The sequence below is a fragment of the Sander vitreus genome, chromosome 3 (assembly GCF_031162955.1).
Source record: "Sander vitreus isolate 19-12246 chromosome 3, sanVit1, whole genome shotgun sequence".
Taxonomy (NCBI): domain Eukaryota; kingdom Metazoa; phylum Chordata; class Actinopteri; order Perciformes; family Percidae; genus Sander; species Sander vitreus.
In genome coordinates, this window is record NC_135857.1 from 34,739,216 (window position 1) to 34,762,765 (window position 23,550).

The following is a 23,550-nucleotide window of genomic DNA, read 5'->3' on the forward strand; positions in this document are numbered from 1 at the left end:
CCTGAGACTCTGCAGGTCTTCATCTCACGCAACCATGTCCTCCTCCTCCTCCTCCTCTGGATGAAGATCAGTGAGTAAGATAAGTGATCTGAATGAAAACATGCAGACTGCAGAGAATATGGACCCTAGGAGTGTCAAAATCAGAAGCAGAATCCCTCTGCTGCCACAAACTTATCTATCTCTGCTTTGTTTACGTACTGTTGAAAATCAAGTCTTGGCTGCTTGACGGGGTGTTGGCAACATGCTCTTTTCACTCTTTTCACTCAGGCTCCGGGGGACTTTAGCAACTAGCTTAGATTGGATGTCGTGTTCGTGGCAGTGGAGAGGTGTTTGTGGCCTGGGCACAATTTACACTTTACAATCACGTTGTTGTCCTTTCGCGCAACTAATTTGAAGTAATGGGCATACCTCCACCCCTCAAAAGACGTCTTGAGCGGTGGCTCTGCCATATTTGTTTCGTCTACACGTACAAGTGTTATGGCGTTACGCAAACACGCACGAAAACGGATGTTTGCTTTGTTATTCTCTCCTCCAGTTATGCAGACAGTTGAAGAACCAGTAACGCGTAATGTAATGTGATTACTGAGTTATCAACAGTGATGCATTACAGAGAAATGTAATCTGAATACAGTAACATGTTACTTACCTCAGCACTGCACAGGACACACAGGTGCATGCTGATGCTCATGGTGGATCCTCCAGCAGTGACTGAAGAACTTCTACCTGCAGTGAGGTGTGCACAACCTTTCTGAGAACATGCATGACAACTACATTCACTATTGTATTGTTCATGCATCTCTGGCTTGGTGATGTTTTATTCTGCTGTTAAAGGGGCAGGTTAAATAAATGTATGTTCCCATCGTGGTGTCCATAACTGTTTTTATTTATTGTCTGAGTATAGGACTGCAAGTGCAAACGATTATTTTTTATTGTGGATTAATGTGTGGAATATTATCTGGATGAATGGATTAGAAAATGGTGAAAAATGTGGATTAGTGTTTCCCAAAAAGCCCAAGATGACGTCCTCAAGTGTCTTGTTTTGTCCTCAACTCAAAGATCTTCAGTTTCCTGTCACAGAGGAGAGAAGAAACTAGAAGATATTCACATTTAACGAGCTAACAGCAGAGAAGTTTGATCTTTTTCTACATTATAAAATGACCACACCGATTAAACGCTTATCAGAATAGTTGGCAATTAATGTAATAGCTGACAACTAATCACTTCATTGATTAATCTTCTCTGAGTGTTGTCCTATTTTCAAAGACTTCTGGACATTATTTTGTGGCCTAAACATGTTTTTTAATTGAATAGTTACCATCAAATGCAGTAACATTTACTCAGAGTACATTTTAACTGACTGATCTGATGTTTAGTACATTTTTACTAAGTAAGCACGTCCATATTTTTTACGAGATGAGTGTGAGAACGTGTTGAACAACAAGACGATAATAAACATCAGCCCGAAACCAAAGACACAAAAAATGAAAACTCTGCAGGCGTTGAGGTTAAATTTTTCTTTACACTTATTACATATTAATCGTTGCCATGTTGAAAGCAGGACAACTTGTGATAAAATCCGATCAGAGAATTGCACACAACAAACATTAAAACACAAGTGTTGCTCTCCATGCGATAGACGGAGCCCGTTCTTCGCTACGCTCTCTTCTGCGGCATCGAGGCGATGAGCAGCCAGTACAGAGAGTAGCAGGTTCCTGGAGAGAAGACAAACGCATATGTAGCATTAATTACTTGCCTTCACTGTGTATTAATTTTTAATATACATTTTATATGATTTATTATCAGTCAGTGGTTTATTTTTATACTGTTGATTGTCTCGTTTTAAAGGAACACGCCGACTTATTGGGACTTTGTCTTATTCCCCGTATCCCCCAGAGTTAGATAAGTCCATACATACCCTTCTCATCTCTGTGCGTGTCTGAACTCTGTCTGACGCACCCACCGTTAGCCTAGCTTAGCACAGATCCTGGAGGTAACCGGCTCCATCTAGCCTAGCTTAGCACAGATCCTGGAGGTAACTGGCTCCATCTAGCCTAGCTTAGCACAGATCCTGGAGGTAACCGGCTCCATCTAGCCTAGCTTAGCACAGATCCTGGAGGTAACTGGTCTATCATCTATTGCACAGATCCTGGAGGTAACCGGCTCCATCTAGCCTACTGCTCCCAATAAGTGACAAAATAACACCAACATGTTCCTATTTACATGTTGTGATTTGTAGAGTCACAGCGTGTACAAATAACAAGGTCACATGAGACACAGCCATCTTCTAACCGTATACATACTGGGAACTATATTCTCAGAAGGCGAAGCACTGCTACTTCTGCTACTTGGGCGGAGTGATATACTCGCAGCACCTGAGAAGCCCCGTGTTGAAGAGCAGAGAGTAACAACGGTGCTTTTCAGGTGCTGCGAGCAAATCACTCCGCCCAAGTAGGGCGATTTATGAGGACTATGGTTAACTGCTCCTCAGATCTCTGCAGGGTAAATCCAGACAGCTAGCTAGACTATCTGTCCAATCTGAGTTTTCTGATTGGTTTAAAGAAATGTCAATAAACCAGAGCATTTTCTCCCATCCCGGAATGCTGTGTGGACTAGCCACAGCGATTCAGACAGGTCTGTTGTTGTGTTCATTGATGGCTTTCTACAGATGGAAATCAACTGAACCAATCAAAGCTTTGTAGGTAGGATTGGGAATGGGGACATCATCTCCGGTGCCAGAGCCAGTAAGGGTTGTTGTAAGTCGACTTACAGAAATAAGTTTTCTGTTGCACGACTAAAACTACTTTTGAACGTACACATGTTCCACCAAAACAAGTTCCTTCCAGAGGTTATTTTGCAGAGGCACCGTGGCTCCGTTTGGCGCTTAGCACCGCCCAAGACGATTGTGATTGGTTTAAAGAAATGCTAATAAACCAGAGCACGTTTTTCATCCAGGAATGCTGTGTGGAATAGCCAGACCTTCCTCCGCAGCGCTGTGGAGGAAGGTCTGGCAATGCAACACTACATTGCTGTAAAGTGGCAGCTTTAAGAATATTGCCGACCAGCATGTTGCAAGTAGTTGCAAGTTTCAACTGTCTGGTTGCGAATCTTTTGATTCTGAACTGGACTTAAGAACCGAACTGGTGAATTTCTTCACACGTTACCTCCAAGAGTTAGCGTCATGGTCGCCCGGTAGAGCACGACATCGAAGGTTCCTCCCTTGATGTGGACTGGCAACCCGTTGTCCGCCTGTAACAATGGAAACGACAGGGTTAAAACGGTATGTACTAATGTGTTAGCATGATATCACTCAGCACAGTAATGAGCTTTAGGAAGACAAGTCTCCAGGGTCCAGGTACCATTGGATAGTCAGTAATTCATTTGTAATTAGAAAATAAAAAAAAATAAAAATGTATATTTGTTTCAAAAGGAAAAAAATGCTTCTGGTGTCAGGATCAGAAAACGAAAAAATATATTAATAAACATCCCGTGTTTTTTTTTTTTTGGCAATTCCTTTCATCGCTATTCGTTTTGGAATGAAAAAGTCCGTTGTTTGAAAAGGAGTGTGCCTATGTTCCCAGATTTCCTTTTTCATACATTTGTATCAGATTTTATCCCCCTAATCCCTAATTCTAACTCTACAAAATGTTGTAGGAGGATAGGGCTTCAATTGAAGGGAAATGTAGGAACACAAGACCTCATTTTGAAAATGTCCTAGAAATGTAGAAACATTGGGCTGTGAGAACATAGGGTTGTGAGAACATAGGGCTGTGGGACCATTGGGCTGTGGGACCATAGGGCTGTGGGACCATTGGGCTGTGGGACCATTGGGCTGTGGGACCATAGGGCTGTGGGAACATAGGGCTGTGGGACCATAGGGCTGTGGGAACATAGGGCTGTGGGAACATAGGGCTGTGGGACCATAGGGCTGTGGGACCATTGGGCTGTGGGAACATAGGGCTGTGGGACCATTGGGCTGTGGGACCATAGGGCTGTGGGACCATAGGGCTGTGGGAACATAGGGCTGTGGGACCATTGGGCTGTGGGACCATTGGGCTGTGGGACCATAGGGCTGTGGGAACATAGGGCTGTGGGACCATTGGGCTGTGGGACCATTGGGCTGTGGGACCATTGGGCTGTGGGAACATTGGGCTGTGGGACCATTGGGCTGTGGGAACATAGTTTCTTTTTTAATTTCTGTTTTATGAACAAAACCCAAAATCAGGTGGTCTGTTCGTTGTTTGTTTTCAAAAAGAAAAACAAGAAAAAAAAACATTTCAAAACACATCTAATTTTGTTTTTTGCAAATTCATTTTTTCTTTATCGGTTTGAAGAAAGTAATCAAGACAGGTGACCAGAAGTAAAAGTAAATCCTTTCAAATAAAAGCAACGAGGATCAAGTGGGAACCCAATGAAAGAAACCCTGAACCTCCAACCTGTTTTCACTTATCTAAACCCAACTGTCCCGTTCTTCTTTTCCTAAACCCAACTGTCCCGTTCTTCTTTTCCTAAACCCAACTGTCCCGTTCTTCTTTACCTAAACCCAACTGTCCTGTTCTTCTTTACCTAAACCCAACTGTCCCGCCCTTCTTTTCCTAAACCCAACCGTCCCGTTCTTCTTTACCTACACCCAACCGTCCCGCCCTTCTTTACCTAAACCCAACCGTCCCGTTCTTCTTTTCCTAAACCCAACTGTCCCTTTCTTCTTTACCTAAACCCAACTGTCCCGTTCTTCTTTACCTAAACCCAACTGTCCCGTTCTCGTCCTGTTTGTCACATACCTTTTATAAGCCCACCCACCATCTTTTCCTAAACCTAACTTTGTCTAACGTGATGCCAATAGTCCCGACCATGCACATTTTGATAAAGTGCATTTAGATCTGATGCTAAAGGAGACTTTTAGGTAAGGCAAGGCAGCTTTATTTGTATAGCACATTTCAGCAACAGGGCTTTACATAAAACATTAAAGAGCAGGTAAAAATGATCAAAAATAAAAAAAAAAATAATAATAAATAAAACAAAAACATTTCTCCGACCACAGGTCCTTTTGGCTCCAGTTACTTGGTGTTTTCGTTACCCATTACAAGGTTGCTACTTTTCACTATGATGTACCGTCGCTACATAGTTCAGAGACGTTGTCTTTCTTATTGACCTAGTTGACAGACTAAATCTGACCAGTTCACAGACGTGGTCGTTGTATGGATAATCTATTGTCACACCCGCGTTGGAGAAATTCTCAGAAATATGTCCGTTATCTGTTCAAAAATACCACTATTTAGCATCAATAACAAACACCAAAGGCACCTGACCAAGTGTCTGTATTTTTTTACGAGTTGGGAGTGAGAATGTGTTGGACCCTCCATCAGGAAGTGAGGAAACACCAACAACACTACAAACTGGTTTTCTTCAGTAAAGCCTGTGTTTGTTTTCAGTGGAATTCAGTGGAATTTTAACAATACCGAGGAGGTTTTAAAGGAAATCAGCTGTGGATATTCATCATCTGTCTCGAGTCGTCTATGGCTGTGTTACCTGGAAGAGTTTCTGGGCATCAGGGACTTTGTTTTTCAGCTGTCTGGCAGAGCTGCTGAAGGCTCGGCTGGCCAGAACTGGAATTTTCTGGAAATCACAAAGAAATAGGAATCTTTAGTTTGGAAAAGTGCCTGCATGAACTGCAGTTACAGAACATAGCAGCAGTTTAAATATCCCCCAAATCTCTGAGGAATTCACTGTCACTAATTCACTAATTTTCCGTCTCCTGTTTGTGTTCAGTGGCGATTTTAAAGCCATAATGTCAAAATGCACTTCCCCGCTCACATCTATTCCCATAAATGTTCCACCATGTTTCTATGTCTTCTGTCAGCAGGATTAACAACTGACTTCCAGCTCTTCCTCTGCGGTTACACCATGCCTATTAATAGATTTCCTGTGAAGACTGAACACCGGGCCAGCAGTATAGGTAAATGCTAGGGGCTCCGGTAGTGTAAATGAGTAAAAAAAAGTTAAAGATAACAAGCAAAAATACTGAAAAATACAACGGAGCATTAGGGCCACATCAAGGGGAAGAAAAATAAGGAGGAAGATTATTTTTTTCATTTTGCATTTCGAGAATAAAGTCAAAATGTCAAGAATATAGTCAACATGACAACAATAAACTGGATATTTCAAGAATCAAGTTGGATTTTTGAGAATAAACCAAACGAGCTTTACCTATAGTCTTCAAATGGGTGGGTCAAACACAGGACTTTCACCCAGGAGAGCAGGGTTCACGTCCCGCTTGCTATAGTCGTTTTTTTCTTTCCTCCCGCGTGTCACAGAACCATACGCCCACCCACGACCCTTTCCTTAACATAACTGTGTCAAAAGGGACGGCAATAGTCCCGACCAAGCGCGTTTACTTAAAGCACCAAAAGGACGGCAATAGTCCCGACCAAGCACGTTTACTTAAAGCGCTAAAAGGACGGCAATAGTCCCGACCAAGCGCGTTTACTTAAAGCACCAAAAGGACGGCAATAGTCCCGACCAAGCACGTTTACTTAAAGCGTCAAAGGGACGGCAATAGTCCCGACCAAGCGCGTTTACTTAAAGCGCTAAAGGGACGGCAATAGTCCCGACCAAGCGCGTTTACTTAAAGCGCTAAAGGGACGGCAATAGTCCCGACCAAGCGCGTTTACTTATAGCGCTAAAGGGACGGCAATAGTCCCGACCAAGCCGCGTTTACTTATAGCGCTAAAGGGACGTCAATAGTCCCGACCAAGCGCGTTTACTTATAGCGCTAAAGGGACGGCAATAGTCCCGACCAAGCGCGTTTACTTAAAGCGCCAAAAGGACAGCAATAGTCCCGACCAAGCGCGTTTACTTAAAGCGCCAAAGCGACGGCAATAGTCCCGACCAAGCGCGTTTACTTAAAGCGCCAAAAGGACAGCAATAGTCCCGACCAAGCGCGTTTACTTAAAGCGTCAAAGGGACGTCAATAGTCCCGACCAAGCACGTTTACTTATAGTGCTAAAGGGACGAGATAAGTGTGAGAACGTGTTGCAAAATGCCTTGTGAAGGCCTACATGAACTCGTGAAATTATACTTCAGAATCAGTTTTAATAACAAGGAAATTCTTTCTCTTTTAGCGCATGAACACAGCATTGTAATGAGTAATAGGACTTTGAAGAGATTGTGCTGAGCGGGTGAAAATTGCATCTGCTCAGAAGGAGAAACCACACAAACTTGGAAGAGGTGGCGGTATTCCTGCAAACTGTTGTAGGCTAACGGACAGATGCAAGGGTATCGATGGTTACACCTACGCGCAATACAGAGAGGATATGTTGTAGCCTGTCACAACACACAATAAGACAATTGATCAAATAGTTTGATCCTGAAGGTTGAACAGTCAACAAACACAGCTGAAATAAAGACAATAAGCAAAAAACACTGAAAAAAAATCAAAAGCGACAGAAAAAAGCAATATCTACATTGGAAAAAACCGCCAAGAAAGTCTAAAAGAAACCGACAAAACATTGAAACAACAAAAAAAGTTGCAATAAAGTAAAAAATTTTTTTTGAAAAAGTGAAACCACATATTTAATTTTAGAAAAAGATGGTGAAAATGAAATGTTACTTTCTAATTTTCTAATAATGATATTTTCACGTTGATTTACTTTGGCTGTAGCACATTCATTCTTGAATCTGTGGCACTACGATAGGTAAAAGATGGAAGAACAACCTGTGTTGTGATCCTGTAACTCTACAGCGAGACAGGTGAATGACGAAGGGAAAGTGACACAGAGACTTGTATCATTTCTGTTTTTTCCAGACCGGAGGAGGCCCGCTGGGGGCTGACAGCTGTCACACTGGTTACTGTGGTTATGTATATATATATATATATATATATATATATATATATATATATATATATATATATATATATATATATATAGCTGTAAAGTATTTTAGTTGTTAGTTTAAGTTTGACCTTTTTAATACTCTGATATGAAAGTGATTCTCTCTCTTCTCCTTTTTTTTTTTGATCACGAGAAAAACATCAGGAGCGAAACTGCAATTAGTCCGACACTTATACAGTCTCATATCATCATCATTATTAAACTTTTAAACTCTCACTGTGAAAAAAGTTGGAGACCAACACGACTTTTCTAATAGCTTTGTGGGAGTTGTGCATGTTTTTATTAGCCTAGAAATCTAGACTCACCCTAGTGGCAGCAAATGTAATCTGCAGCCAGGGTCGTCTAGCAACTCTCTGTTGGCTTGCTGGAAAAACCAAATTCTGGTCAGGCCAATCACATCGTGTATAGAGTCGGTGGGCGGGGCTTAACATAATGACGGCAGAGTTACGACGGTTCCGCATGAATTCCCTGCTACTTGAAAACAAAGAAGATGGCTGCTGCTGCTGGAGAACAGCGGTCTCTGGACTCTGGAAGACTTGGAGTTCAGCTTTTCTTTGAGAAAAGAACAAAGAACGGCCCTGAAGTCATTCTTAAAAAAGGAAGACGTGTTCGGAGTTTAAAGTGTAATCTATCAGCTAGCGTTGCTCTGATTGGTTGTAGAGCTATCCTATTGCGTGCAGAGGGAATCTGAAAGACAGCTGTTTATCCCGCCCCTCAGATTGAGCCCTGCCAACGGGGTATTCCCAGACCCAACATCTGGATGTGGGTCAGACCCAGACCCAACATCTGGATGTGGGGCTGGCTTGTCAGGCTATGTTTTTATAGGTTTGGCACCATTATTTTCACATTTAGAATATAATGCTCTACAGCTAGAAATACAGTTATTTGTTGATGTAATCCTAACTGGGCAGCTCTTAATGCAAGTGTGAATAAGGCAGATGTTGATATTTGAACTGGGTCTGCTGGGGATTTCAGGTTACTCCAGAGGACTGAAGGGTCGTCCACATTAAATCATTCTAACTTAAGTGGATGACTCATGGTGGAGTCCAAACCCCAGCTACAATAGTCTTGCATCATTCATCTATCTCCACAGCGCAGTGGAGTAAGGTCTGGCCACAGCACAGATGCATTCTGGGATATAAGGAGAAAAACCTGTGGGTTGTTTGCAGATGCAGAAGCAATGAAGCTCTCTGAGCTGTTTCTGGTTAAACAAAAGATTTTACTCTGTCGGGATCCTTTCCATAATCTTGTCAGACACTTCAAATAAAAAATCGGTGCCCTACTGCGGCAAAAACAACACTATTAGTGGATGAAAACTAACGATGCACATTTGTCTAATAGGGTTACATTGCAGCCTGGCTGCCGGTTACAGCGTTCTCACTCAATGTTGGACCAATTTCAAAGATTTTTGTTCACGAGATGTCATTACTCGCTGAACGGAAGAAAATACGATGGCTAGTAATAAGAAGATACTGGCGTTGTCAGATGTCGGGCTTCTTCTTGTGGAAGAAGCACTGATTGGCTAGTCAAGGGTTAGCACTCCACCAATCAGATTGGTCATTGAGTCCGACTGCCCGCTGGCCAATTCAACAAGTCAATCGGCCAAAATGAAGGCAGACGGCTCCTCCGAAGGACGACGGCACGGAACGCACCGAACAGACTCGAGTCACCGACCTCGCCAGACGGCTGATAATCGGGTTGGTGTGTCAGCGCCTTAATGTGTTATTTAGTAGCTAAAACAGTATGTGAGATTGTTTCACTATGTCCGAAACCTTGGGATGAAACCAATAGTACGTGAATTGCATACTATTTTCGGTGAAATATTACAGTATGCAAACACTGGACACTATGCTGGCATAATTATCCCACAATGCAATGCGGTAGTAGTGACGTTCATAACAGACAAACAGACAGAAACCGAGGCAGTTATGTAACGTCAACAACGCTTTAATTGACATTCCTACATATTTATTTAAATCTGTGATCTTGTCACCTGCGACTGTAGTTTTATCTATTTACCTTTTTCAGTAGGCTAATTTAAGCATTATCTGATGATGCCGCTATAGCTGAAGTCGGCAGTGGTTACCGTGGTTACGCGTCTCCAACCGGCAAGGAGGCTCTCAGGAAGTGACGTTGAAAATGACATCTTAGTGCGTCCGAAAAAAGATACACACTACTGTTTATTTACACAAAAGTATGTTGAGCGATAGTATACATGTTGAGTATGTAGTGCAGAGTATGCTACTTCGGACGCAACCCGTTCTCACTCCGAACTCGTAAAATACGAACGTTTGGACAGTGGCTGTCAGCGTCTGAAGCGACGCAAAAACTCCCTTCAGCATGTTTGTAGAACCAAGCCCCCAGGAAGAGCGCCATGTCTAAAAGCCACCATGGGCTTAGCGGATAACGGTGGTACTGCACCCCGTGGCCCAGAAAGACTTGTCCCATAGACTTTGCATGGCGAAAGAAACGTCTATATTTCAGCGGATAATTATTTTGGGGGTACATCAACCTACCAGCCCGGACAATTAAAGGGTCCTTGTTTAAAACATCGCATTTTTAACATTTTTAACAATCAGTAGTAGCCAAATCCAAAGATATTAAACTAGGTATGACGAACCCGCATAATGGACGCGAGCAGACCTGCGGGACTGCGCCCGCCCGCTCACATGACTGTTCTCCCGAGGTCCTGTAGCTGTTATAATGGAGACATGCTCACATGACTGTTCTCCCGAGGTCCTGTAGCTGTAATAATGGAGACATGCTCACATGACTGTTCTCCCGAGGTCCTGTAGCTGTTATAATGGAGACATGCTCACATGACTGTTCTCCCGAGGTCCTGTAGCTGTAATAATGGATATAGCTAATGGTTGTAATTCACCATGTGTTCTATTAATACGTCCATGGTATTATCTTATGACACACCCGAGAGATGTATGTATGCTGTGAAGCCTGTAACGTGAATGTAACGTCATGTATGAAGCGTTTCCCAAACTGGCGGGGCTATCTGCTAGTAGCTATTAGCGGCAGCTAGCATGGATGTATTAAGTGAACGGTAATACCATAATTAGCTATATGCCTACATAACGTTACTACAGACATAGCTAGTGATTACATCGCCTTGGTTCTCTCTTATGATACATCCGAGGGCTGTATGCTGTAAAGCTTGTAACATGGATGAGCTCTGTTGACGAAACTGCAGGCTAACCTTAATAGCTAGCGTTAGCTAGTAGCTAGTAGCACGACATAATGATTAAATCTCCTTGGTCGTGTAGATAAATACATCCATCATTTATTTAGATAAGCATGTAAACCATCAGGAACAACAAAAACACAATGTTTAACATTAGTGAATATTTTTAGACAATAAAACGGCGAGTTCATGAGTTTGCCACTTGTAAGAGACACGAGAGAGAAGCTCATGAACGAGCTTGTTTCTACCGGTTGCTACGACAATACAAACAAACTGTTGCTGGTGCGCATGTCCATCGTGACGTCCTGGGCCAGTCAACGCACAAGAGCCAAGCTCCATGTTAGTCTCGTCATTTTATGAAAAAAGGTTGAACAAATCGCAACAGAAGCAAACTCAACTGATTTTGTATCCTCAATATGTCCTGAGTAAGGAAAAAAAAGCCCCTAAGAATCCCATTAGGGGAAAGTTTCGAAAAAGACCCAAATATAGCCCATTCAATACGCCTATTCATTCTTTTTCTTACGTGAATAGGGTCAAAATTTTAACCTTTAGATATGACCATGAAAATGAACTGAGTTGATTACTTACATCAATACAAACAAAAAATGTATTACACGTTTTTTGACATTGTTTGTTAACATGGGCAAACGGTGCATAATGTAATTACGAATGTGCTAATTTGCATAAATACCACAACAGATCTAAACATTGGGTATAGCCAACATGGTGTCAACATAAAGCACGACGCTTTCAAACCGGAGAATAGAGTTCACTTTGCAACGAAAACAAAATACTTCTCTCAGGAAAACGCTCCTTTCTGTCTGTAAGTACATTTCCCTTCGTAAAATCTAGTTTCAACGCACCTTTCAGTGAGCTAAAGTTGTGTTGTCTTCCCGTTGACCGTGCTACTTTTAGTTTTTTGTTTGCAGTCGGGACAATAATTTTAAACATTGTACAATAGTAATACAACATATATGAGAATCAAATAAAGATTCCTTTTCCCAAGCCAATACTACCACCAATCCCATACCTCCCACCCCCCAAGATAGGTCTTCGATGGGTCTTAGATAGGTCTTAGATGGGTCTTAGACAGGTCTTAGATAGGTCTTAGATAGGTCTTCGATAGGTCTTCGATAGGTCTTCGATAGGTCTTTGATAGCTCTTAGATAGGTCTTCGATAGGTCTTAGATAGGTCTTAGATGGGTCTTAGATAGGTCTTAGACAGGTCTTAGATAGGTCTTCGATAGCTCTTAGATAGGTCTTAGATAGGTCTTAGATGGGTAAAAACTTTTCTTTCAACATTTTGTTATTCTGTTTTGACACTTGTCGATTTCCCCGACATTTTGTCACTTTTCACAATTTTTAAAAGTTTTTCCCGACGTTTTTGCACACTTACAGTATTTCCCCAAATTGTTTGTCACTTTTTCCGTTGATTTTGTCGATTTTTTTCCAAGTATTTGGACATTTTTTTTTTTTTTTTTTTCACGTTTTTGAAGATTTTTATTAAAATATTTGTGTTACTTTATATATATATATAATATATATTATATAATGATTCCATTAAAATGGAATAAAACACCCGAATTCAATGAAAATAGTGAACTGATCATTTATTTGACTTGTGAAGAGCGTTGTAGGGAATCATCCACGTTACTTTCTTTGACAATTTGGTTGAAAGAAACCCAAATTTCTGATTTAGAAACTTTTTGAAAATGGGTCAAATTAGACCCGAGGACAACGGGAGAGTTAAGGTGAGTCACTCTCCAGGAAATATCCGACTTATTTGCTTTGCCGATTGGACTTTGATTTATGTCCACTGCTTCATTTCTGCATTATATTGCATCCTGAATCCTGCGTGTGGTTTTCTACAAATGTGAAAACAGTGCAGCAAGTTCATACTGAACACAGTTTATCCACATAGTGTTCATTTCTCAGTTGTAAAGTGTGCAAAGTCTACATGTGACAAACAACATGGTCAGGCTGCCGTTAAAGACAAACTGTAGTTGGTCAATGGAAGACCAAAACCCACATAACTCCACTGTGGAAATCACAGCAGGCATTTGGTACAGTTTACTTTTACAACAGACATACACACAGTCTCTTTCCCTTCTCTGTTTCCTGATTGGTTAAAGTGTCATGTTCAGAGGCTGTGATTGGCTGTCAGGAGTGTCACGCCCGCAGCTACCCGATGTGACCTTGGTAGACGGTTAAAAAGTCATGCAGCTTTTCTTAAAGAGACAGACAGCTGCTGCTGCGTGTTGAAACTTCACGGTCAGAGGAGGAAATGACAGCTGAACTGTTTCCTTCCAAAATAAAAGCTCTGTCTTAAAGAAAAAGAAACAAGAAGCTGACTCTTTGAAACACTCTCAACATAAAGTGACTTTCAGAGAGCAAACACATGTCCAACCACAGTCAGCTTCCACACTTTGAATGTGCAAAGTCATATACATACTGTACATTTATATCAGATCCTATAGAGCTGAAGATCTTTCGGGTTCGGTCTTAATTTCTATCATTTTACACGTGCTCGGGACTCGGGGCTCGGACTTGCGCTCCGGGTTGCGCGGTAAATGAGCTGTCAGGTGATGCGTTTCGATTAGCGCGAAAATGGATGCTGAGGAGGTGAAACAGAGGCTGGCCTCTGGAGGACTTATTTTATTTCTTTGTTCCAACTTCCAAGTGGCCGATAGCCTCCATTAGTCATGAATAAATTATGTTATAACATGTATAAACAACACGTTCTCACACTCATTTCGTAAAATATGGGCGCTTGGTCAGGTGCCTTTGTCGTTGTTATTGACGCTAAAAGTCTCCTTTAGCGCTTTAAGTAAACGCGCTTGGTCGGGACTGTTGCCGTCCCTTTAGCGCTATAAGTTAACGCGCTTGGTCGGGACTGTTGCCGTCCCTTTAGCGCTATAAGTAAACGCGCTTGGTCGGGACTGTTGCCGTCCCTTTAGCGCTATAAGTAAACACGCTTGGTCGGGACTATTGCCGTCCCTTTAGCGCTACGAGTAAACGCGCTTGGTCGGGACTGTTGCCGTCCCTTTAGCGCTTTAAGTAAACGTGCTTGGTCGAGACTATTGCCGTCCCTTTAGCGCTATAAGTAAACGTGCTTGGTCGGGACTATTGTCGTCTCTTTAGCGCTTTAAGTAAACGTGCTTGGTCGAGACTATTGCCGTCCCTTTTGACGCAGTTATGTTAAGGAAAGGGTCGTGGGTGGGCGTACGGTTCTGTGACACACGGGAGGAAAGAAAAAAACGATTATAGCAAGCGTGACAAGCAGGACGTGGACGTTAAAAAGCTGTCAATCCAAATGCACTTGTCAGGCTCGGGCCTGCTTGCAGCTCTATCCTAGACACGCTAAAACTACTGTTTATTTAAATGGAGTCTGGTGGAGTTTGGTGACGGTGATTTTGGGGCTGTTCCATGTTAAACAAAAAGGATCTTACGCTTTAACATAAAGGTCTATCTCTGTAGGGATCCTTTCCATAATGTTGTCAGACACTTAGAAAAATAATCTGAGCCTTTCAGCGGCAAGAACTGAACTTTTAGTATCTTATAGGGTTACATTGTATCTCGGTTCATTGCCGCTTGCAGCGTTCTCGCTCAACACTGGACCAACTGCAAATATTTTTGTTCACATTAGTCACTTAGACACCAATGCATGCAAAAGCTTGTCATATGATGTAAAATGTACATGTGAAGTAAAGTATCATTACTTAAGTGCAGTATTTTGTGTAATATATAACCTATACTTTCCCTCCACTGATGATCAACAGACAGGTCAGACAGGTATAATATTGTATTTGTTATATTTGTGCGTCTGTGCTGCAGGCTCAACATGTTGCTGTGTGTGTCGGTGTGTACGTGCGGAGCTGCACCAGGACTCGGCAATAACAGGTGAAGACAGACAGTCATGTGAGGCGATCCTGCAGTCAGTGTGTATATATAGATCACATGTTAATCTCGTATGACACCAGCAGACACACACACACTATAGAATAAAATACAGCTTCTGAGAGGCCGTCACAGTGAAAGTTTTACACTTCTGTCCTACACAGTACAAAGTTCAGGCTTTATCTCCCTTTCTTCCTGCACAAATACACACTTTGTTCTATCTTTTCTCCTCCTGATCTTATCTTTTAGTAGCTGACATGATGCCAGAAGCTTGACACACGACCGACACAAACAGAGAAAGGAAAAGAGAGGAAAGTTTGAAGAAAATATAGTAGTTACCAGGAGGTGGTTCATGTCTGTCCGCTGCCTCACTTCACCCTGACAAGGACATGTGCGCACGCACACACACACACACACACACACACACACACACACACACACACACGCACACACACACACGCACACACACACAGACGTACAGTATCAGTGTTTCTGAATGTCTGCCAAACTACGATCTGCTGCAGAGGCCAAACTGTGTGCGCTTGGCAGGAAACAACCACATCAAGCTGTAAAAGTGATGTATGAGTGTCCAAAGCAGCTCCATATTACATGCACATTTTATTTTGATGTGTTTTTTAGTGGACTAACTGCAGGTTAGTCCAGCTGAAATGATTAAAGACACAACAGTTTGGATCGTTTCCAGTTTCTAAAACGTGAGGAGAGACAGAAAGAAAGAAAGAAAGAAAGAAAGAAAGAAAGAAAGAAAGAAAGAAAGAAAGAAAGTCGATAATTATTATTTTTATTTTTTTTAAATGACATTTATATCTGCATTTTTGTCAAACGTAGAGACTTTTAAACATCAACATGTCATTTGTTTTTTTTTGTTTTTTTTACTTATGTTTTATTTATCGTAGACAGTCAGCATAGACATACATAGTAACATAAAGAGGTATCTCTAACATTTTAAATAAATAAGTAAATAAATAAAATAAAGTCAAATAAATAAAGTGAAAACATAAAAAATAAAGTGAAAACATAAAAAATAAAAAAATAAAGTGAAAACATAAAAAAAAAAAAAATAAAGATAAAAAATAAAAATGAAAAAATGAATTAAAGAAGGGGGGGGACAGGGGGGACGGGGGGGCGGGGGGGGGGTGGAGACGGTGATCGCTCTCCTCTTCAAAACATTTTAAGCAAGGCAGGGGTCCATCTCTCCAAAAATGTGTCCCTGTGGAGCCTCAGGTTGTGAGTTATTTGTATTATTTTATTATTTGCATTGCTTCAAATACTAAGTTCCTCCTCTAGTGAACTAGTATTCACATGAAATAAAACAATAAGACATTGAGACCGTTCAGCAAAGCACACTGGGTAACATTCAACACTGGCTGCTATGGACTCGTCACTAGGCTTCCTCAGTCATTGTATATTTTATCATAGGTAAGCTTGCCGAAGCTGAACATTATTATTATATATATATATATATATAGTATCACCGGGACCAAAAGGATATTTGAGTCGCGTATGGCTGCAGCCTGGAGACCTCCCGTCTCACGCCCTCCCAGCTTGGTGCTGTCTGCGAGCTTCGACTTTTCAAAATAAAAGCTTGCGTCTTGTCTGCTATGTTTTTGTACTTTGGTGTTTTGGATGTTTTTTAACTAAACAATACGGCAATCATGCTAATGAATAACATTATGTTTTCAGCAGATGTCTTAGTTACAACACGATGGAGCTAGCAAAGCAGTTTTGTGTTTATATGTGCAAGCGGGATTTATTCAGTTTGGGTAATCCCACGGTCTCTAAAGCTACAGGTCTGGCTGACTAAACAGGGAGGGATCCATCTGCTAGCGATAGGGGCCGAGACTGAGAGAGCTACATGGAGCTACATGGATAAATATGCACCAAACAAGCCACTTTGAAATGTTGCTCTTCTCATGAATACAAAAGTTGGGTGACTCTCCCCCCTAGACTAAAACAATTGGGTGACCCTCCCCTCAACAAAGGATAAAAAGACATAACCCTCCCTTATTTTCCTCCGGTGGTCCATTCCATAAATACCAAACGGTCCCTTACATTTTCCTGATGATATTTACATACTTTTACTTAAGTAACATTTTCAATGCAGGACTTTTACTTGTAACAAAGTATTTTTACAGTGTTGTATCAGTACTTTTACTTAAGTAAAGGATCTGAATACTTCTTCCACCACTGACAGATTTGGGTCCTTATTTTAACGATCTATAAGCACACGGCGTGAAGCGCCTGGTGAAGGTGTGTTTAGGGCGTGTCCAAATCCACTTTTGCTAGTTTAAACGGCGGTAAAAAGGGTCCGTGCGCCGGGTGCATGGTTCAAAAGGGTTGACCTTAGTGTCTTCATTAATCAGAGGTGTGTTTTGGGCGTAACATGTAATAAACCACTCAGAGATCATCTCCCATTCCCTTTAAAAGCCAGGCCCGTTTGGACCTTGGAGCATTGCTGTTATGATGGAGGATTTGCATCGTAAATGCGTCCCTGTGTGTGTAACAAGCATAGTGTGCGCGCTGTGCAGGAGCCTAGGAGAATTTTACTAATGCTCTGTTAAAATAACAATGAAATGCTGCGTTATTGACAAGGGCACACACACACACACACACAGATGTACAGTATCAGTGTTTCTGAATGTCTGCCAAACTACGATCTGCTGCACAGGCCAAACTGTGTGCGCTTGGCAACACAGGAAACAACCACAGTTATTGTTAGTAAGCTGTAAAAGTGATGTATGAGTGTCCAAAGCAGCTCCATATTACATGCACATTTTATTTTGATGTGTTTTTTGCTGAAATGATTAAAGACACAACAGTTTGGATCGTTTCCAGTTTCTAAAACGTGAGGAGAGACAAAAAAAGAAAGAAAGAAAGAAAGAAAGTCGATAATTATTATTATTTTTTTTTTTAAATGACATTTATATCTGCATTTTTGTCAAACGTAGAGACTTTTAAACATCAACATGTCATTTGCAGGGACAAAGAAAAACAGAAAGACATAAAGAAAGAGACAGAAAGGAGAGAGACAGAAAAACAGAAAGGAAAGAGACAGAAAGAGAGAAAGGAAAGAAACAGAAAGGAAGAGACAGAAAAAGACAGAAAGAGAGAAAGAAAGAGAGACAGAACGGAAGAGACAGAAAGAAAGGAAAGAGACAGAAAGGAAGAGACAGAAAGAGGGAAAGAAAGGTAAGCGACAGAAAGAGAGGAAAGAGACAGAAAGAGAGGAAGAAAGGAAAGAGACAGAAAGGTAAGAGACAAAAAGAGAGAAAGAGACAGAAAGAGAGGAAGAAAGGAAAGAGACAAAAAGGAAGAGACAGAAAGAAAGTAAAGACACAGAACGGAAGAGACAGAAAGAGAGAAAAGAGACAGAAAGAGAGAAAGAAAGGAAAGAGACAGAAAGGAAAGAGACAAAAAGGAAGAAACAGAAAGAAAGTAAAGAGACAGAAAGAGAGAAAAGAGACAGAAAGAGAGAAAGAAAGGAAAGAGACAGAAAGGACGAGACAGAAAGAGAGAAAGAAAGGTAAGAGACAGAAAGAGAGGAAAGAGACAGAAAGAGAGGAAGAAAGGAAAGAGACAGAAAGGTAAGAGACAAAAAGAGAGAAAGAAAGGAAAGAGACAGAAAGGTAAGAGACAGAAAGAGAGAAAGAAAGGAAAGAGACAGAAAGGAAGAGACAGAAAAAGAGAAAGAAAGGAAAGAGACAAAAAGGAAGAAACAGAAAGAAAGTAAAGAGACAGAAAGAGAGAAAAGAGACAGAAAGAGAGAAAGAAAGGAAAGAGACAGAAAGAGAGAAAAGAGACAGAAAGAGAGAAAGAAAGAGAGAAAGACAGGAAAGAGACAGAAAGGAAGAGACAGAAAGAGAGAAAGAAAGGAAAGAGACAAAAAGGAAGAAACAGAAAGAAAGTAAAGAGACAGAAAGAGAGAAAGAAAGGAAAGAGACAAAAAGGAAGAAACAGAAAGAAAGTAAAGAGACAGAACTAAAGAGACAGAAAGTGAGAAAGAAAGGAAAGAGAGAGACAGTTGGGATTGTTTCCCGTTTTCTGAAATGGGAGGATTTTTCTACATCGAGCACTTCTACTTTTTAATACTTTAACTACATTTTCTGATGATAGTTACAGACTTTTACTTAAGTAACATTATCAATGCAGGACTTTTACTTATAACAGAGTACTTTTTACAGTGTAGTATCAGTACTTTTACTTATGTAAAGGATCTGAATACTACAGATTTACGGTGCAGTCACAGGGTTTCAGGGCAGTTTCAATCGTTAGTTTAAAAGCACAGTATGTTTCATGGCTTAGTTTAGCTTAGTTGTCAGGGATCTTGTACAGTACGTGCATTTTAAACCTGGTGTCTTATGTCTGTTCTCTTTGTATATCTTCATCTGGTGTTTTATCTTTGCTTTATTTACTTGACTGTATTAGATGTTATGTCATGTAAGTTCTTTGACAGTGAAGCACTTTGTGAGTGGTGTCTGTGAAAGGTGCTACATAAATAAACGTAGCTTGTATCAAAATCTTATACGGAAAAAAAAGGATATACAGGCTCATTATCATCCGCTGTCTCTGTGCAGGTAGTAGTGCTGGAAGAATTCGGACATTAAGCACATTTAATGAGCTTAATGTTGGAACATTAATGTAGACTAACGTAGGAACCAGTCTGATATTTGATTATTCAGACTATAGATGTTATGGCCGTTCTTTTTTTGAAAGTTCCCTTTGTCAGAAATGTTCCCCCTGTGACACCTGTCAGGTGTGTCCGACAAAAAGAAGTTTACTTCCTCTAAATATAAACACACACACACACACACACACACACACACACTCTCTTACATTTACATGTATTCTGTATAGACCACTGAATCTCAGTCAGAGATTCACTTCCCGTTTCTGTGAATGTGGCCAGTGATGCTCTGACAGCAGCTCATTGCCGCAGCAGCAGCTCTCTGGTAAGTTTCTCTCATCTTTCCTTCCACTCAAACACAAAAACTCACGCACACACAGAGAATCGCTGACAGATTTCAGACTTAATTCATCACTCCCCGTCAGGGAGGCGGGAAAAATTTCATTTGTAAGAGTTAGTATTCATTGTTCATTCACTATTATGTGTTGCTGACTTTTCTTTTCCTGTCCACGTGTGCAAAATGATGCATTAAAAATAGTGCTACTTGCAATTAGATTCACAATGAACTCAAGCATGTCTGAAAAAACTCTTAACATACTGAAAGTTGTTCCAAAATAACACATTTAGGGCCCTATTTTAACGATCTATGAGCACACGGCGTGAAGCGCCTGGTGCAGGTGCGTTTAGGGAGTGTATGAATCCACTTTTGCTAGTTTGACGGCGGTAAAAAGGGTCCGTGCGCCGGGCGCATGGTTCTAAAGGGTTGACCTTAGTGTCTTCATTAATCAGAGGTGTGTTTTGGGCGTAACATGTAATAAACCAATCAGAGATCATCTCCCATTCCCTTTAAAAGCCAGGCGCGTTTGGACCTTGGAGCATTGCTGTTATGATGGAGGATTTGCACCGTAATATTTGTATTTGTAATCTTCTGCATGTGTGTGTGCTGCTGTGCGTCCCTGTGTGTGTAACAAGCATAGTGTGCACGCGCTGTGCACGAGCCTAGGAGCATTTTACTAATGCTCTGTTAAAATAACAATGAAATGCTGCCTTATTGACTTTAGACCAGGTTTTTGTTGGTCAATGGTGCCATCACTTCCCGCTGCCTCAAGATAGCAATACGCCCAGAATGCACCTGAACACACCTCCCTGTAAGACCAGCACGCCCAGAATGCACCTGAACACACCTCCCTGTAAGACCAGCACGCCCAGAACGCACCTGAACACACCTCCCTGTAAGACCAGCACGCCCATGGGGCCACAGATGGGCGCAGGTGCATTTTCTATTTAAATGACGTGGACGCTGGACGGGAAACTGAAAACTGCGTCGGTCTTAAAGTAGCAGAGACAGTTGCGTCGGACTTTGCGCTGCGCCGGGTGCTAGATAGGACCCTTAGTATTAACAAGCCCACCAAACCATACGACGATATTGGTCGTTTGTTCCCCCCCTCTAATACGACCCACAGGAGCGTTTCATAAATGATCGCCCCTAGCCGAGGCAGGAAATACGCTTCATAGCTTCTTTTTTTAAAATTATTTTAAGCATTTATTATATTGGACAGCTGAAGATGTGAAAGGGGAGAGGGAGGGGGATTGACATGCAGCAAAGGGCCGCAGGTGGGAGTCGAACATGCGGCCGCTGCGACAAGTACTGAGCCTTTGTACATAGGGTGAGCTATCGTTCGTCCAATCAGCTGCCGGTTTTCATTTTTGGGCGACAATACAGGTTAGTGCCACCTGCTGTTATACGCAGAACGTACGCTCAAGTCGGCGTCTCCTCAGTGTGTTCTGAGGCAACTATTGGACCTCGGGGACCCGACTGATCAGTCCAACTGACGGTCGGCCGTCGGGTTGGTGTGTCAGAGGCTTTAGGGGGGAGGAACAAACGATCCATATTGTTGGTTTGAAGGACTTGTTGCCACTTAGTAAAACACAATTAAAACATGATAAGAAGACAAGTATGTTTGTGAACGCCAACATATATCACATATACAGTGGTGTGAAAAAGTGTTTGCCCCCCTTCCTCATTTCCTGTTCCTTTGCATGTTTGTCACACTTAAGTGTTTCGGAACATCAAACCAATTTAAACAAAAGTCAAGGACAACACAAGTAAACACAAAATGCAATTTGTAAATGAAGGTGTTTATTATTAAAGGAGAAAAAAAATCCAAACCATCATGGCCCTGTGTGAAAAAAGTGATTGCCCCCCTTGTTAAAACATACTATAACTGTGGTTGTCCACACCTGAGTTCAATTTCTCTAGCCACACCCAGGCCTGATTATTGCCACACCTGTTCACAATCAAGGCATCACTTAAATAGGAGCTGCTTGACACAGTAAGGTCCACCAGAAGATCCTTAAAAGCTACACATCATGCCGAGACCCAAAGAAATTCAGGAACAATTGAGAAAGAAAGTAATTGAGATCTATCAGTCTGGAAAGGGTTATAAAGCCATTTCCAAAGCTTTGGGAATCCAGCGAACCACAGTGAGAGCCATTATCCACAAATGGCGAAGACATGGAACAGTGGTGAACCTTCCCAGGAGTGGCCGGCCGCCCAAAATTACTCCCAAGAGCGCAGCGACGACTCATCCAAGAGGTCACAAAAGACCCCACAACAACGTCCAAAGAACTGCAGGCCTCACTTGCCTCAGTTAAGGTCAGCGCTCATGCCTCCACCATCAGGAAAAGACTGGGCAAAAATGGCCTGCATGGCAGAGTTCCAAGGAGAAAACCACTGCTGAGCAAAAAGAACATCAAAGCTTGTCTCAATTTCTCCAGAACACATCTTGATGATCCCCAAGACTTTTGGGACAACATTCTGTGGACCGATGAGACAAAAGTGGAACTCTTTGGAAGGTGTGTGTCCAAGTATATCTGGCGTAGAAGGAACACTGCATTTCATAAAAAAGAACATTATACCAACTGTAAAATATGGTGGTGGTAGTGTGATGGTCTGGGGCTGTTTTGCTGCTTCAGGACCTGGAAGACTTGCCGTGATAAAAGGAACTATGAATTCTGCTGTCTACCAAGAGATCCTGAAGGAGAATGTCCGACCATCTGTTCGTGTACTCAAGCTGAAACGAACTTGGGTTCTGCAGCAGGACAATGATCCTAAACACACCAGCAAGTCCACCACCGAATGGCTGAAGAAAAACTAAATGAAGACTTTGGAGTGGCCTAGCCAAAGTCCTGACCTGAATCCTATTGAGATGTTGTGGTATGACCTTAAAAAGGCCGTTCATGCTCGAAAAACCCTCTAATGTAACTGAATTAGGACAATTCTGCAAAGATGAGTGGGCCAAAATTCCTCCAGGACGCTGTAAAAGCCTCATTGCACGTTATCGCAAACGCTTGGTTGCAGTTGTTGCTGCTAAGGGTGGCCCAACCAGTTATTAGGTTTAGGGGGGCAATCACTTTTTTCACACAGGGCCATGATGGTTTGGATTTTTTTTCACCTTTTAATAATTAACACCTTCATTTACAAATTGCATTTTGTGTTTACTTGTGTTGTCCTTGACTATTGTTTAAATTGGTTTGATGTTCCGAAACACTTAAGTGTGACAAACATGCAAAGGAACAGGAAATGAGGAAGGGGGGCAAACACTTTTTTCACACCACTGTAAATCTGTAAACTGTGTGTTTATTTCAACCAAAACTAGACTTGTGATGGTTGGTTAAAGTGGAAAGACGACCCAAAACTTTCAATGGCTTTCAATGGTTTTATTTTGTTTCTGTCGACTTTGAATGAAGTGTGTTTTACGATGCTTAAATGACTGTTTATTTACATGGAGTCTGGTGGGTTTAGCGAACGTGATTTCACGGATGGTCTTATGTTTAAAAAAAGGATCTTACTCTTTAACAGAAAGGTCGACCTCCTTAGAAATCCTTTCCATAATGTTGTCAGACACTTAGAATAATAATCTGAGTCT

The 23,550-nt window shown here is 41.6% G+C and overlaps 2 protein-coding genes across 2 annotated transcripts in view; one reads left to right on the plus strand and one right to left on the minus strand.

Moving 5' to 3' along the window:
- Nucleotides 1-1,499: 1,499 nt before the first annotated feature.
- Nucleotides 1,500-15,428, minus strand: cox7a1 (cytochrome c oxidase subunit 7A1). Its single transcript, XM_078247149.1, has 4 exons — nucleotides 15,319-15,428; nucleotides 5,527-5,613; nucleotides 3,162-3,246; nucleotides 1,500-1,712 (listed from the first exon to the last, which is right to left on the minus strand). Exons 1-4 carry the CDS (start codon nucleotides 15,331-15,333, stop codon nucleotides 1,654-1,656), a joined length of 246 nt encoding a protein of 81 aa, XP_078103275.1. The 5' UTR covers nucleotides 15,334-15,428; the 3' UTR covers nucleotides 1,500-1,653.
- Nucleotides 15,429-19,871: 4,443 nt separating this feature from the next.
- The window catches only part of rnaset2l (ribonuclease T2, like), a 25,756-nt gene continuing 22,077 nt past the window's right edge, over nucleotides 19,872-23,550 (plus strand). The window contains exon 1 of the mRNA XM_078247150.1: nucleotides 19,872-19,946. The gene's annotated coding sequence lies outside the window, so the exon portion shown is untranslated. The remainder of the gene's footprint in view (nucleotides 19,947-23,550) is intronic.

What these genes read in the sequence shown, in the direction of transcription:
- cox7a1 (XM_078247149.1), bottom strand. An exon ending in ATGCCCAGAAACTCTTCCAG is followed by an intron (nt 3,247 to 5,526) that starts GTAACACAGCCA and finishes CCATTGTTACAG; the next exon opens with GCGGACAACGGGTTGCCAGT. An exon ending in CATGACGCTAACTCTTGGAG is followed by an intron (nt 1,713 to 3,161) that starts GTAACGTGTGAA and finishes TCTTCTCTCCAG; the next exon opens with GAACCTGCTACTCTCTGTAC.